The 13034-nt window shown below is 35.1% G+C and overlaps 1 protein-coding gene across 1 annotated transcript in view; it reads right to left on the bottom strand.

Moving 5' to 3' along the window:
* The window catches only part of LOC118481037 (leucine-rich repeat extensin-like protein 5), a 31693-nt gene extending 21173 nt beyond the window's left edge, over positions 1 to 10520 (bottom strand). The window contains exon 1 of the mRNA XM_035976123.1: positions 10306 to 10520. Coding sequence (XP_035832016.1) covers positions 10306 to 10520 — 215 coding nt within the window. The remainder of the gene's footprint in view (positions 1 to 10305) is intronic.
* Between the last annotated feature and the right edge of the window lie 2514 nt (positions 10521 to 13034).

Here is a 13034-nt window from a genome sequence, read left to right as displayed (position 1 = left end):
GCGTTCTGACTTGAGGATTCAGGCGGCCCGCGTACAAGTTGCCTGATCTCTCATGCGGGTCGCGTGAACCACCCAGATGCAGAAACTTTGGACAGATGCATTATTTGAGCTTGTGAACGATCAAAAGGGCAATAAATGAAGCATGGGCGCCCTCTACTTGCCTCCTAGCACCCAGGGCCACCTGCTGGACATCCATGATGCTTTGTAGGATGAGTTGTGATGATCCTAAGCCTCATTTTTAACTATAAAAGCCAATGCATTGTGCATAAGTGAAACACACCTCAAAACTTACCTTCTGATCATTCCTGGAGCTCTCAAGCTTTCCTCTATCATTCTCAGTCGTGCACCAAGCTTCTGTAAGTTGCCTAACCCTTTGTGGTTTCATTTTTCCATAGTTTTAGCCTAAAAGTCAATCCGTCGTAATTAACGATTGACTTTGCGATAAATCACGAATGGTCCAGTGTTTTGTCGAATCAAAGATAGTTATATGATGGTAATCATGTGGGCATTAAACCCCTAAAAGGGCACCCTCTGATTCCCACTCTAACTAGTCCAAATGTCGAGTCAAACGTGCTTAGAAAAAGTCAACAGAAATGTCATTTTGCGATTTCTTGCATAATCTGTAATGTAGATGATATGTGACCTGTTTGAACACTCATAAAACATGATAATAAATATATAAACTAGTCTAAGCTTGTTTGATCCGACCATTTTCTGTTTAGACCCGGTTCGGAGTCGAAAGTCGCAAAAGTTTGACTTTCGCATTGACTCCAGTTCTGACCCGTTAAAGTTTGTTTTAGATATGCCTTAGGACTCTCTTAGGACCAGGTTACATGATGGTATAAACCTCTGTGACCGGTTCGTTGTTTGTCCGAATCTTTTACACATTTCCGTTAATTGCTTAAAAGTTGACGTAACGCCCTTTTTAATTTAAAATGAGAATTTCGGACACGTGAAAGGATCATGACCTTGGTTACTGATTTCTAAGCATGTCCCTAAAATTTCACGTCAATCCGAGGTCCAGAATATGAGTTATGCTAATTAGCGCAAATTGCGAAACTTTAGTAATTAAATAGCGCAATTAGCATAACGCCTATCTAAACCCGGATTTCGACACCAAACCTTTTGTTCACTGTTGTAAAATAATATTTTGGGATTTTTAAAGATTTTTAATTATTTTTAACCTGCTCATAACCTGCGGTTATGGCAACGGTTCGGTAAATACCGAATATACCCTTTTCGGCCATAACTTGAGTTCTACAAGGTCTTTTGACCCGATTCCAGTTGCTACTGATTTTAAATAATAAATAAAGTATTTTAGACTTTATAAACTGTTCAGGAAACTCAGATTTCCTGTAGAACTCTAAAACCTCTTTTATAATCTTTAAAAAGACCAAAATACCCCTACGGGGCATAATATGAGCTTAAACTCGTTACGGGCATTACGGAAGGTATCCTACTGATACCACAACCTCTTTAAGGCATATTGACTTAGGAAATCAGTGTAGGACTCCTACGGTTAACCGTTGCGCCTTTTGCGCGCACGGTTCGGCTTATGTAACTAGTTTACATAAATTAGCCGAAACGGGTCAAACCATATTGTTTGGACCCCAAAATCCAGAGTATGATTATTATACCCATATAAAACAAGTCTTCAAACTTTTTGGGTCAAAATCACACTCCATTCACGGTTTTCGCCTTTCACGCGATTAAACCGTAACTATACTTTGAAACTGACCGGTCTAAGCTACGGCAAATATAAAGACCCGTTAGGATTCTAATAGGTTATTTTAAAACCTTCATTCCAGAATAGGAGACCAGTAAAAGCTATCTGTGATTTATTCAATTAAGGATTATACTTGCGAAGGTAAATACTTTTAACTTATTTTCCGTTATACGGGCTTGGGTTACGGTATCTAAAATACCGCTTGGTCGGGCAATTGACCTTAACTCATTGGTAGTTGGGTATTATCAATGTGACCCGTTTAAAAACTTGTTTTGTTGGCTTAACGCCTTTGGGGGCTTAATGACCATGTCCCGGATATCCTTGGCAGCATTTATGAATGGCCACGACCTTGACATCCCGGTGTAGGCGTACACCCGGCATTATGTCTATGAGTATAAAAGTGTAGCCGTTGGTTACCCGCCACGGTTTTACACTATGTGGTGTGTCTATTAAACTTTAACCCGACACGACTCGGGCGACCAAACGCATAGTAACATGTAATTCTTTACAAGATTTGATTATAAATTATCCCAAGTTATAAAGAGTTTGTGCCTTGAGCATTTAAACCAATTTTATTAAACATTTTACAAAAGTGTCAGTTGAATGTATTTACCAGTGTAAACTGACGTATTTTCCCCAAAAAGACTATATGCAGGTACTAGGCGTAATTGGCTGGGATTTCTCCTTAGCATCATTAGAAGTCTCGCAAGCTTAAGATGCCTAAAGTCTGTTGAACAATACTTTTGTTATTTCTATTTGATCCCCTGTGGATTATTATTTCAACAATGGTGATACATTGATATTACACTTAAAGTTGAAATATATTATCTTTATGCTTCCGCTGTGCATTCTTATATTGTGTGGTTTGACTATAATGTTGCCAACTACGTCACGGTAATCCCCCACCGGGCCCACCGGTGAGACACGTGGAAATCGGGGTGTGACAGTCTACAAACAAATCAACATCGTCATCGAACAAGTCATCGAAAGGCCAATCCTCGGGAGGGATGACCACAAGAGGAACAGGATCGAGGATCGGAACCACATGTGCTCACCATCGGGGTGACCAATGATGAGGTGATCATGGACTGGAGCAGGAATGTCAAAAGGATCCTCGTCAGGTAAACCATCAGCAAAAGGTAAATCATCGCCAAAGTCTGGTAGCGCGAACGACTAGAAGTCGTCCCCGTCCTCGGATATCATATCAGGATCACTCTCAGAGTCTGACGTAAATATCTCTGGCTCGGGTATAACCTCGTCGTCTGAAACGACAGCCATCGGGTCATGGGTATCAGACAATGCACTCTCTGAGTCTCTGACAAAACAATCATCACTTAGATAGTTATTCACGTGATCCTTCATGAAACCTTTCTATCTTTCCTAGTCTACCCCATGCGGACTAAACCACCAATGTGACCTTGCAATCGTGTTTCTTGTCTTTCCTTTTTGTAAAATGTTTGTTCCATGGATCTGGGCATTTTGTGTATGCAATGAAAACATGTTGTAAAAATATTTTTGTGGGAGGGCCCTAATGATTGTAGCTAGACTCGAGAAGGAATCCTAGTTCGCTACAATCAAAGCTCTGATATTGAACTGTCATACCCTGACTTTTGCGGAAGCGTGATTACGTGTGACTTGCTGAGTATCATTGCATTCAACCATAACAAACAACTATATGATAGAAACCATGATGTTCATCCATAATTAAGTTTCAAAATATTACAACCAACCTTGTTTACCAACCAACCAAGACTTCAAGTTTTAAAATACACAACAACCAAAGTTTAAAGTTCCATACTGGACTTCATAAAAGACACTAGTAGAAACAAGGCTTTGAACCATGTATCCTATCAAGGATAAAACACACGATTCAAACCCTTCAGTGCTGGATGACATCACTTATTTGAGACACAACTTGATATCTTGAACGCCCGCCAGATCCATATTCAGTTTCCTGAAATACATGTAGTTTGAAAACATAAACAAAAGTTGAGCGAGTTCATGTATTTTGTATGTGTGCACGAATAACCTTGTAAAACTTCTGTATATATGTATGTATTTGTAAACCGGTATGAAAGCAACAAGGAAACATATCAATTAATGGTTTTCAAGGCTATTAATATGTGTGCAACGGTGTAGGAATGGCTCAATCCTTTATGCGTATTTCATACCGGGCCATCCGGCGGGAACAACATAGTCGCCTCATGGTCCAACCCGCGGGCTCATGGGCGAGGCTCGCAACACCCAATAGATCTATCACTCATGCCCCTCGATCCTTAAACAAGGATTAATGGTCTCTAGTTAATCGCCTACCCATTCACATGATCTAACAGTTCATTCCTTAGCTAACCATACCATTTGTAATCATAATCATTTGTAACATGTATTTCACCCCCGAATTTATAAAACTGAAAACAGTTAAAAGAAAAGGGGGACATGAACTCACTGTTTTGCATTCTTCGATCAAATAACTCAAAGCTTCCTTTAGGTTTCACGACTACCTACAAACGTGCTACGGTTTGTTAGACGGATGGGTCGTGCCTTGGCTTTTAGTCTTACTTCATATCTTTGAGTTACCCTTCTTTGTGTCATAAATATTATTACAAAGTATATAATTATTTGTTAAAATAATCAATATTTTAACTTAAATTATATTTATTAATTATTGGAATATTTGTTAGAATAATATACTTTAACTTGTTTCATTATGTATGTATACATGTATATCTTTCCCCATGGATGGGTATCATTACTCTTGCATTCTTAGACTTGTGTATTTTTGCTAAGTATTGGTGGCGTATTCCAGTGTATTAATACGTACGAGAATACGTATCCTTATTTTGTTTATTAAGTATTCTTATACTTAATTTTCGTATTTATTTTTCCGGAATAATATTTCTAAAAAAAATTCACCAATATATATTCTTAAAATATATATTTTTAAGAAATCATTTATAGAACTTTATCTATACTTCTTCTTGGCAAAAATATTTATATTTTCATATAAAACTCAAAAATAATATATTTTCAAGTTTATCTTAGAAAATATTTATAAATCCATTTTTCACCCCAAAATAATATATTCTAAGTTTATTTAAGAAAATATATATTTTCTTCTTTTCAAAAATATGATATATTTTTGTAATTATTGTAAAAATCATATTTTTGTTCCCTTGGTGTCCAAAATACCGTTTACCTAAATATACTAATGAATTTAATTCCGGAATATTTATGTAAGATATATTCCTTGTTCGGTTTCTCAATTTTTTGTGTATAAATTATATATTTATTTCTTGGAATTTTGGTAATATCTTGTATTGTAATTTTTGGTATTTTGGTGAGTTATATTATTTCAAGTCCTAAAATAATATAACTAATACACATAACATACAAGTAATCACACACATTGTGACATCTAATTATATATTTTCCTAAATACATATTTAGTCATTTTTATTTATCAAAACCAACCTCCAATATTTATAATTTTTGTAACAAAAATCATGGCAATTTTTTATATGAAAAATTATGGTTTAAATATACTTGTTAACACTTGTTTAAAAATATTTTCCTAAGTGTTTAATTTCTAGAAAAATTTTGTCATAGTTTCCCCTTAAAAATGTAGGTTTCCATGCTTTCAAAGCATATCATTTTCTTTTAAATATCATCACAATTCACCGACAAAGCAAACCATCATTACCAAGTGCCAAAATCAAGCATTTTACACTACTTCATGAACTTGAAAATTTATAAAAATTCGTAGTAACTTGGTAGTGTGTTTAGTAAGCTTAGTTACCCTTTAATGTGTGGTTTTTGTTTAAAAACATTATTCTTGAAGAGTTTAGATGTTTACAACTTGTAAAATGATTTTCTAAAAATGTTTCTTCATGAATTTTTCTTGGTAATAATATGTTTCTACACTTGATTAACCAATTTAAATGTGATTAGTTTCTTTAAGAACCAAGTTTATGTAAATCTTGTATTTTAACTTAGTTTCTTGATAAAAATACTTTTTAAATCACATATTTACAAGACTTATATTACACTTTGATCACCATTATTCGAGAAAAACATTTAACCTTTCAAGTTCATGTTTCACATAAGGATGATCATCTTGATCTTTCACAAGATCATCCATTCATCTTGCTAGATTACGTCTTTAATCACAATCAAGCAAGGTTTATATGATGTTTAACATCATAAACACAAACAATCAACAATCAAGAAACATCTAAATACTTAAACAACATAGATCATCATGATTTTTAGTCTTATGTTAAAGATTATGTTCTTGATCTTTAGTGTTCTTCATGATTAGCAACTTATATCATCTTTTAACCAACATAACAAGATATAAAATGAGATTAGAAGGATCTTACTACTAGCACAAGGCTAGGGAAGAACACAAGATGAAGATGATGCTAATCTTGGTGGTTAAAAGCTTGTGAAAGAGGTCCTTCACTCAACAATGGCTCTTAGCTCCTTTGTTAAGCTCCTTACACATTTGTATGGCTAGAGAATGGATGGAAATGACTTGAAAATGATGGTGTTGATGATGGTGGTTTCGGCCGTGAGTGGGGAGAGGAGAAGAGAGGAGAGTTTGAGTGGTGTGAGTTTGTGAAATGAAGTTACATTAGTCTCATGGTTCATATAAACAATCCTCCAACATAACAATGTCTAGTGTATAATATGTTGCAAAAGAGTTAGACAAGATCAAATAAAATAATCAAATAAAATCCAAGGTGGTGGCCCACCTTCACGACCGTCCCGGGGGGGGGGGGGGGGTTATAGGCTAGCTTTTAATGGATAGTTAGGATAATAGTTGAAATCTAATGTTTAAGTTAGGGTATTTAGTTGTTATGTCATTATATGATGTGTTAGGATGTTCGGGGGCCATAACTAGCTTGGAAATGGTAAAACAATGCTTCTAGTGAAAATTTGGTGTTTTGAGTAGTGTCCCGTTGTTCGGTTGGTTACCGGTTCATTAAGATGCTTAACTATGCAGTTTAGGGTGCTTTATGTTACCTTTTGTGACAGTTTTGATTCCCGACACTTAGGAAAGCATTCTGGACCATTTAACCATAATTCTGCATAATATTAAGTTGTCTAAAAGCCGATTTTTGCTGAATTCTGCAGAATTCTGCAGTTTACGTGAGTTTTATGCACTTTCCGGCACTTAAACTATCACTAAGAAGGCAGTTTTATGATCCTTACTTTCCTACACACTATACTCATGTAACTCTTGTTTTCTGGCCCATTCTGTGTCTCATTACCATGTCTATCTATGTACTGAACTTCCATCAGCATTTTTCTGATTTGTCTGATAACTGTGCTTGCTTTGTTTCGTGCATCATTTGAATCAATAAGGTGTTGCATGCAATAATGATATGACATTATGCAATATATATGATGCACATGTATGTATGATAACAGTAATCAGAAAGTATTCATGTCATTAATTTAAATCAGCACAGTCATTAAGGCACTAATTGTTGTTTAATCATTGTACGTATACATGCAAATTTTGACAATTGTCACATTCAAAGACTTGAGTTTTATTAGGCATAAGACAAGGAGTTTGAATATCCAACAATCAGCATCGAACGAGTTAGCTCTTACAAAGATAGAGATAACTTTAGTGTGCAACTACCACAACTTGATCACCGTCTTCAACCAAAAATGTATGACTATATCTAGTATCTCCACAAATCAACCGATAACCCAAAGTCTTTCATTCCGGATTTCCCTCTCATGGCAAGCAAATGCTAATTAATTCAAGACTCCCACTCAATCAACAACTACACCCCTCTGAGTAAGCTTTATGCTTGATCAATCATCCTTACCATAATGAGCATATGATAATTAAATCTTCAACTAATCACCCAACGAATAATATGTTTCATCACGAACACACTTTGACAAAATCACGAACGCAAGCTTGAAATGATCATCACGCAACCAACAATATTCAACCGGAATGATTAAGCCCGCATAATTTATCATAACCCAAAGTGAGAAACCTACTTAGATGACCAACCTAATTAATCATCACCGCACTGTGAACCCAAATTAGTCTGTCTGAAGTGAGAAACCAAATTAGGAAACTTCTAATATATCATCACTCAGATCCCACGCGAGAAATCAAACCATAACTTTAACATGATCTTGATCACTTTAGCTTTTAACAACCAATTAACAAAGAAACTTGTTTCTTCTTAAAACTTTATCTTCCCATTTTCTTTTCAAAATCTATGAAATCCAAATATTCTCCCACTTTTCTCATCAAATCATAATCTTTAACAATGATTAGTCCTAAATCGTCACAAAACACTCAATAGTGTAAACCATCTTCAAGTAATTCTCCCCAATATCAATAAAGTGTCCTCGGGACAATCGTAGCCTATGGAAAGTTAAGTAAAACCCAAATAGTTTTATTCGACTACCAAAAGCCTAGAAACAAACATTGTCCATCATTTTCGAACAAAAATTTTGAAAAAAAAAATATCTTTAAATGTTTCTCTAACAATCATCCCCTTATTCGGAAGATCCTTAAAAGTTTTCATTCAAGATTTTTTTTTTTTTTTTGGAAATACTCTTTTTTTAACCATCGATAAGTACGTCTCATAAGCTTGGCATATTTGGGTATATAAACTTGAAAGATTTTGAGGTCACACAGCCAACAACTACGCCAACAGACAACTGTGCCTAAGGGGTTACACGTAGTTCTTGAACAACTGCGCTAGATCAAAACAACTGTGCCGGTTAGACAATCGCGCTAGATCATACTGTTTTCAAATCTGAACATGAATTTGATCTCAACAACTCAAACAAACACTTTTAATGAACACATCTCTGATTAGGAATAAACTTTATTTTCTATTGATCTCAAAACGTGTTTACGGACTGATGACAGAAAGCAACTCTCTAAATGCTCCCAATAGAAACTCTCCAAAAATACTTAACAAAATGACTCACGCACACGTATTTACAACCCACGCCTAAGTGTGCCAGGCTTAGCCCAACTGCGCCAATTAAGATTTAACGCAGTTGTTCTAATGTGCCTAATGTGAAGTTAGGCAGTAATTATGCTATTACAAAATACAACCTTAGGAAAACCTACCACATCAATCTTAATTTATCTATGAAGCCTTCGTCACCCGAAATGCATCAACATCAAACAGTTCCACCTAATATCCTTTCCTTTTTTTTCCTACTCAAACACTCTACTCATGTTTATGCTCTACATTTTCTAGGAATCATCAAGATCATTGTTTTCTCCAAATCCCTCATTTTTATAAGGTGTCGTATAAATTTCTTCGTATATCACTGCTAAACCTCAACATTCTTGTTGTTCGTCAATGACGAGTCATCATCACCACATGATCAAGATTTAATGGGGTCTGTGTCAAATTTAATCGGCGTAGGTGTCAAAATTTCACATGAGTCAGTCTGGATTAGATTGTATTAGGGGTGAGCAAAAAACCGAAATAACCGAACTGAAAAAACCGAACCGAAACAAAAACCGATGGTTCAGTTTTCGGATTTTTAATAATCGAAAATTTCGGTTCGGTTTTCGGATAACCATTTTCAATAACCGAAAATAACTGAACCGATAAGTTATAATAGTTGGCCAAATTCATATATTTTTATGGTTAAGTTTAAGTTTTTTAACCCATGCTACTAAGAATTATTAATTTTATTCTTGATTTTTTTTTGAACGAATAATTCTATTCTTGATTGTTAAATATTTAGAGAGTAAATTACAAGTTTTGTCCTTTATGTTTACATCAAATTGCAGGCGCTGTCCTTTAGCGCAAAAATTGACAGGCGGTGTCCTTTACCTTTCAAAATCTTGCACGTTTTGTCCTTTAGGCCAAACCCAGTTAGATTTTTTTAGTTAAATCTAGTCATGTACAAGGCACATGAGGGTACTATTGTAATTTCACCATTCAAGTGGTTATTGTGTAAGATAAATTATATCAAGGGGCTATTATGTAAAAATAAAACAAAATAATTTAAAATATTATTTTTATAACCATATATATATATATATATATATATATATATATATATATATATATATATATATCTGAAATTAGCAATCACCTATCATCACCATCCTCCACCTCCACCACCACCCTTCACCACCACCACTACCACCCTCATCATCTTATTTCTAGCACACGTTTTCTTAACATGAAACACAGACTCGTTCTTCACTTCCACCTCTCAAAATTACCGGATAAAGATTTCAAGAGCAATATCAAAATAGTGAAAATACATTAAACCTCCAGACTTTCTAAACCAAAACACCTACACTAATCAGGTATACATATTTAATTCAACTTTATAGCTTGAATTATTCTCCCACCATGTAAACCTCCCACCACCGCTACCCATCATCACCGTCACACCCACCACCGCTACCCATCATCACCGTCGCACCCACCACTCGAAACTCCCATCTCTATGACCTAAAAACATAAAAGGCTTGCTCTTACTATTAATCTCACCCCTAACTTAAATTCTTCAAACAAAACAATCTAACAGTCAAATCCTTCGAACCGGCTAACAAATACCTCTCCGTTAGGGCGGAGGTTGATGAACTGGCAGCGGCCGTTGTCGTCGACGGCGATGAGGAAGACGCCGTCCGGTGAGGCGGTGATTCTGTTAGGGTTTCAGATTTGAGGAGGTCGGTGACGGAGATGCGGTTACCGATTGGGGAGATTAAGAGAGTGTTGTTGGAAACGACGGCGTTTTGTGCTCCGATTGGGGAGATTAAGCGGTAGTTCATGGTGGTGGTTAAAGGTTTAGAGGCTGAAGAAAGTGATGAGGTGTGTTTTGTGCTCCGATTGAAGAGATTAAGTACTGTTTTTTTTTTAAGTTATATGTATCATTTTCATTATATTACACAATAGTCCCTAGACATTAAACATTTACACAATAGTCCATGTAGTGGTAAATAGACAAATATGCCCTCATGTGCAATGCACATGACCAGATTTAACCAAAAAATCTAACTGAGTTTGGCCTAAAGGACAAAACGTGTAAGATTTTGAAAGGTAAAGGATACCGCTTGTCAATTTTTGTGCTAAAGGACAGCACCTGCAATTTGATGTAAACATAAAGGACAAAACTTGTAATTTACTCATATTTATAATAAGAACATTAACATGTTTATTTATCATTAAAATGATTTATCCATTGTCAAAGTATTATAAAAGAATACGTTTTAATAAAAACTTTGGAGAAGCATTAAAATAGATTAAAATGTTAGGTTTACTTGAACAGTATTTAATTAAAAAGACTAAATATATTTACTAAAATGTTAACATTTAAGAAAGATTTTTAAACTTTAAATTATACTTTTTATTTTTGAATGTTACGTAATTTGTTTAAAAAACCAAAAAAACTGAATAACCGAACCGAACCGTTGCTAAAACCGAAATAACTAAAACCGAACGGTTTTAAAAACCGAAAAGCAAACTTTTGGTTTTACCCAAAAACCGAATCGAACTGTGCACACCCTAGGTTGTATGCATAACAAAAATCATGGGGTGCAGACAACCACCATAGCCCACACCTAGGTCGACGATAATGATAACTTTTCTTATAATCACTGCAGAGCTAACGATACTCACTACGATCATAATTAGTAACTCTTAACTCTTGATGGTTAACAACGATTTTTCCAATCTCTAACAAAAAAATATATATTTATTAAAAATTCAATTGATAATCCTCGTAGATTAGCGAGATCACTGTCTATATACACTTTCAGACGAACTAACAGTTGGCGATGGCCGATGTATCCGACAAAAAAAATGTAAAGACAAGATTCTTCAGTCATTATTGGTTGAAAAAGCTTCGATAAAGCCAAACTATCGATGATCCTTCAAAAGTTTCATTTTAGAAACCAATAATGTTGGTGATTGAGTTGTCAATAAAATAAATGTCGGTACTCGGTATTTCCATGGTTATGCAACCTTGGACATTCTCAGAGTCATCCCCGAAAACTCTTGAAAAAATTTAGGCCTCGGGCGACGAAAAGAATTGGGCCCAAAATTATGGTTAAGGGTAGGGCTGTAAACGAACCGAACGTTCAGCGAACAGTTCATGAACCGTTCGGCGGGAAGTTCGTTTATGTTCGTTAGATTAGCTTAACGAACGAACACGAACAAAAAAATTCGTTCGGTTAGCTTAGCGAACGAACATGAACACAGGTCTCGTTCGTTCGACTGCGTTCGTGAACGTTCGGTAATATGTTCGTTTGATTATATTGAAAAAATAATAAATAATAAACCTTTTATCTAAATATATTGAAAACTTGAAACCCTATTTTTTTCTAAGTTAGCTAAATTTTGGACATTCTAAGACCTTTTTGGGGATAATTATGTGTAAGTTAGTTAAACTTTATTCATCGTTTGGTGGTGTGGTAGACTTCTTGTGTTTTGATTTATCATTTGATGGTTGTATTTAACTACTTATATCCAATGTTTAAGGAGAACAATGTTTTCATTTTTTATTTTCAAGTTAAATGTTCGTTTGCGTTCATTTTTATTTTCTTGCGTTCGTTTGTGTTCGAGACCAGCGTTTACGAACTGTTGGTGAACAATTGAATTTCCTTAACAAACGAACACGAACATAAACTTATGTTCGGTATGCGTTCGTGAACAGTTCGCGAACACGCTAATTTCCTTAACGAACGAACACGAACATGACCTTGTTCGTGTTCGTTCGGTTCGTTTACAGCCCTAGTTAAGGGTAAATGAATTACAAAAATAAAAACTTAGTCATAAAGCACTCGAACTTGAGACCTTTGGATTATTCTGTGATGGTTTTTGCCACTACACCACCAATACTTTTTGCATAATAAATGGATAGATATTCTAAATATATAATTTAATAAATATATAAAAGCTTACAAAGACTTTTCGAGCTCTTTGAAATTTTGAGCCTCTGACATTGACACAGGTTTGCCGGGCCAGAGTCGGCCCTGGGCTCTGCCCTGGACATTGTATTCTATTAGTGATCACTCGGTCAATCATGAATTATAAACCCATGTCTTTTTCCTAATAAACCATTATTGATGGACCGCTGACAGATGGTTGGTAACCCAATCATGAATTATTCTAAAGCTACTCGATAGTTGTGGAAACCATTTTCTCTCTCGACAACGATGGTTTAGTTTAATTTCTAGGCTAGTTAATTTTTTTACATCAATTATTCAGGTTTAATAATTCTATTCTTGATAATCATATGAAAATATACACCCTTTATAATATTATCTAGCCTAATTAAATCTTTT

Source organism: Helianthus annuus, chromosome 8 (assembly GCF_002127325.2).
Source record: "Helianthus annuus cultivar XRQ/B chromosome 8, HanXRQr2.0-SUNRISE, whole genome shotgun sequence".
Lineage (NCBI taxonomy): Eukaryota > Viridiplantae > Streptophyta > Magnoliopsida > Asterales > Asteraceae > Helianthus > Helianthus annuus.
The sequence above is the reverse complement of the archived record's forward strand: the minus strand, read 5'-3'. Positions and strand labels throughout refer to the sequence as shown.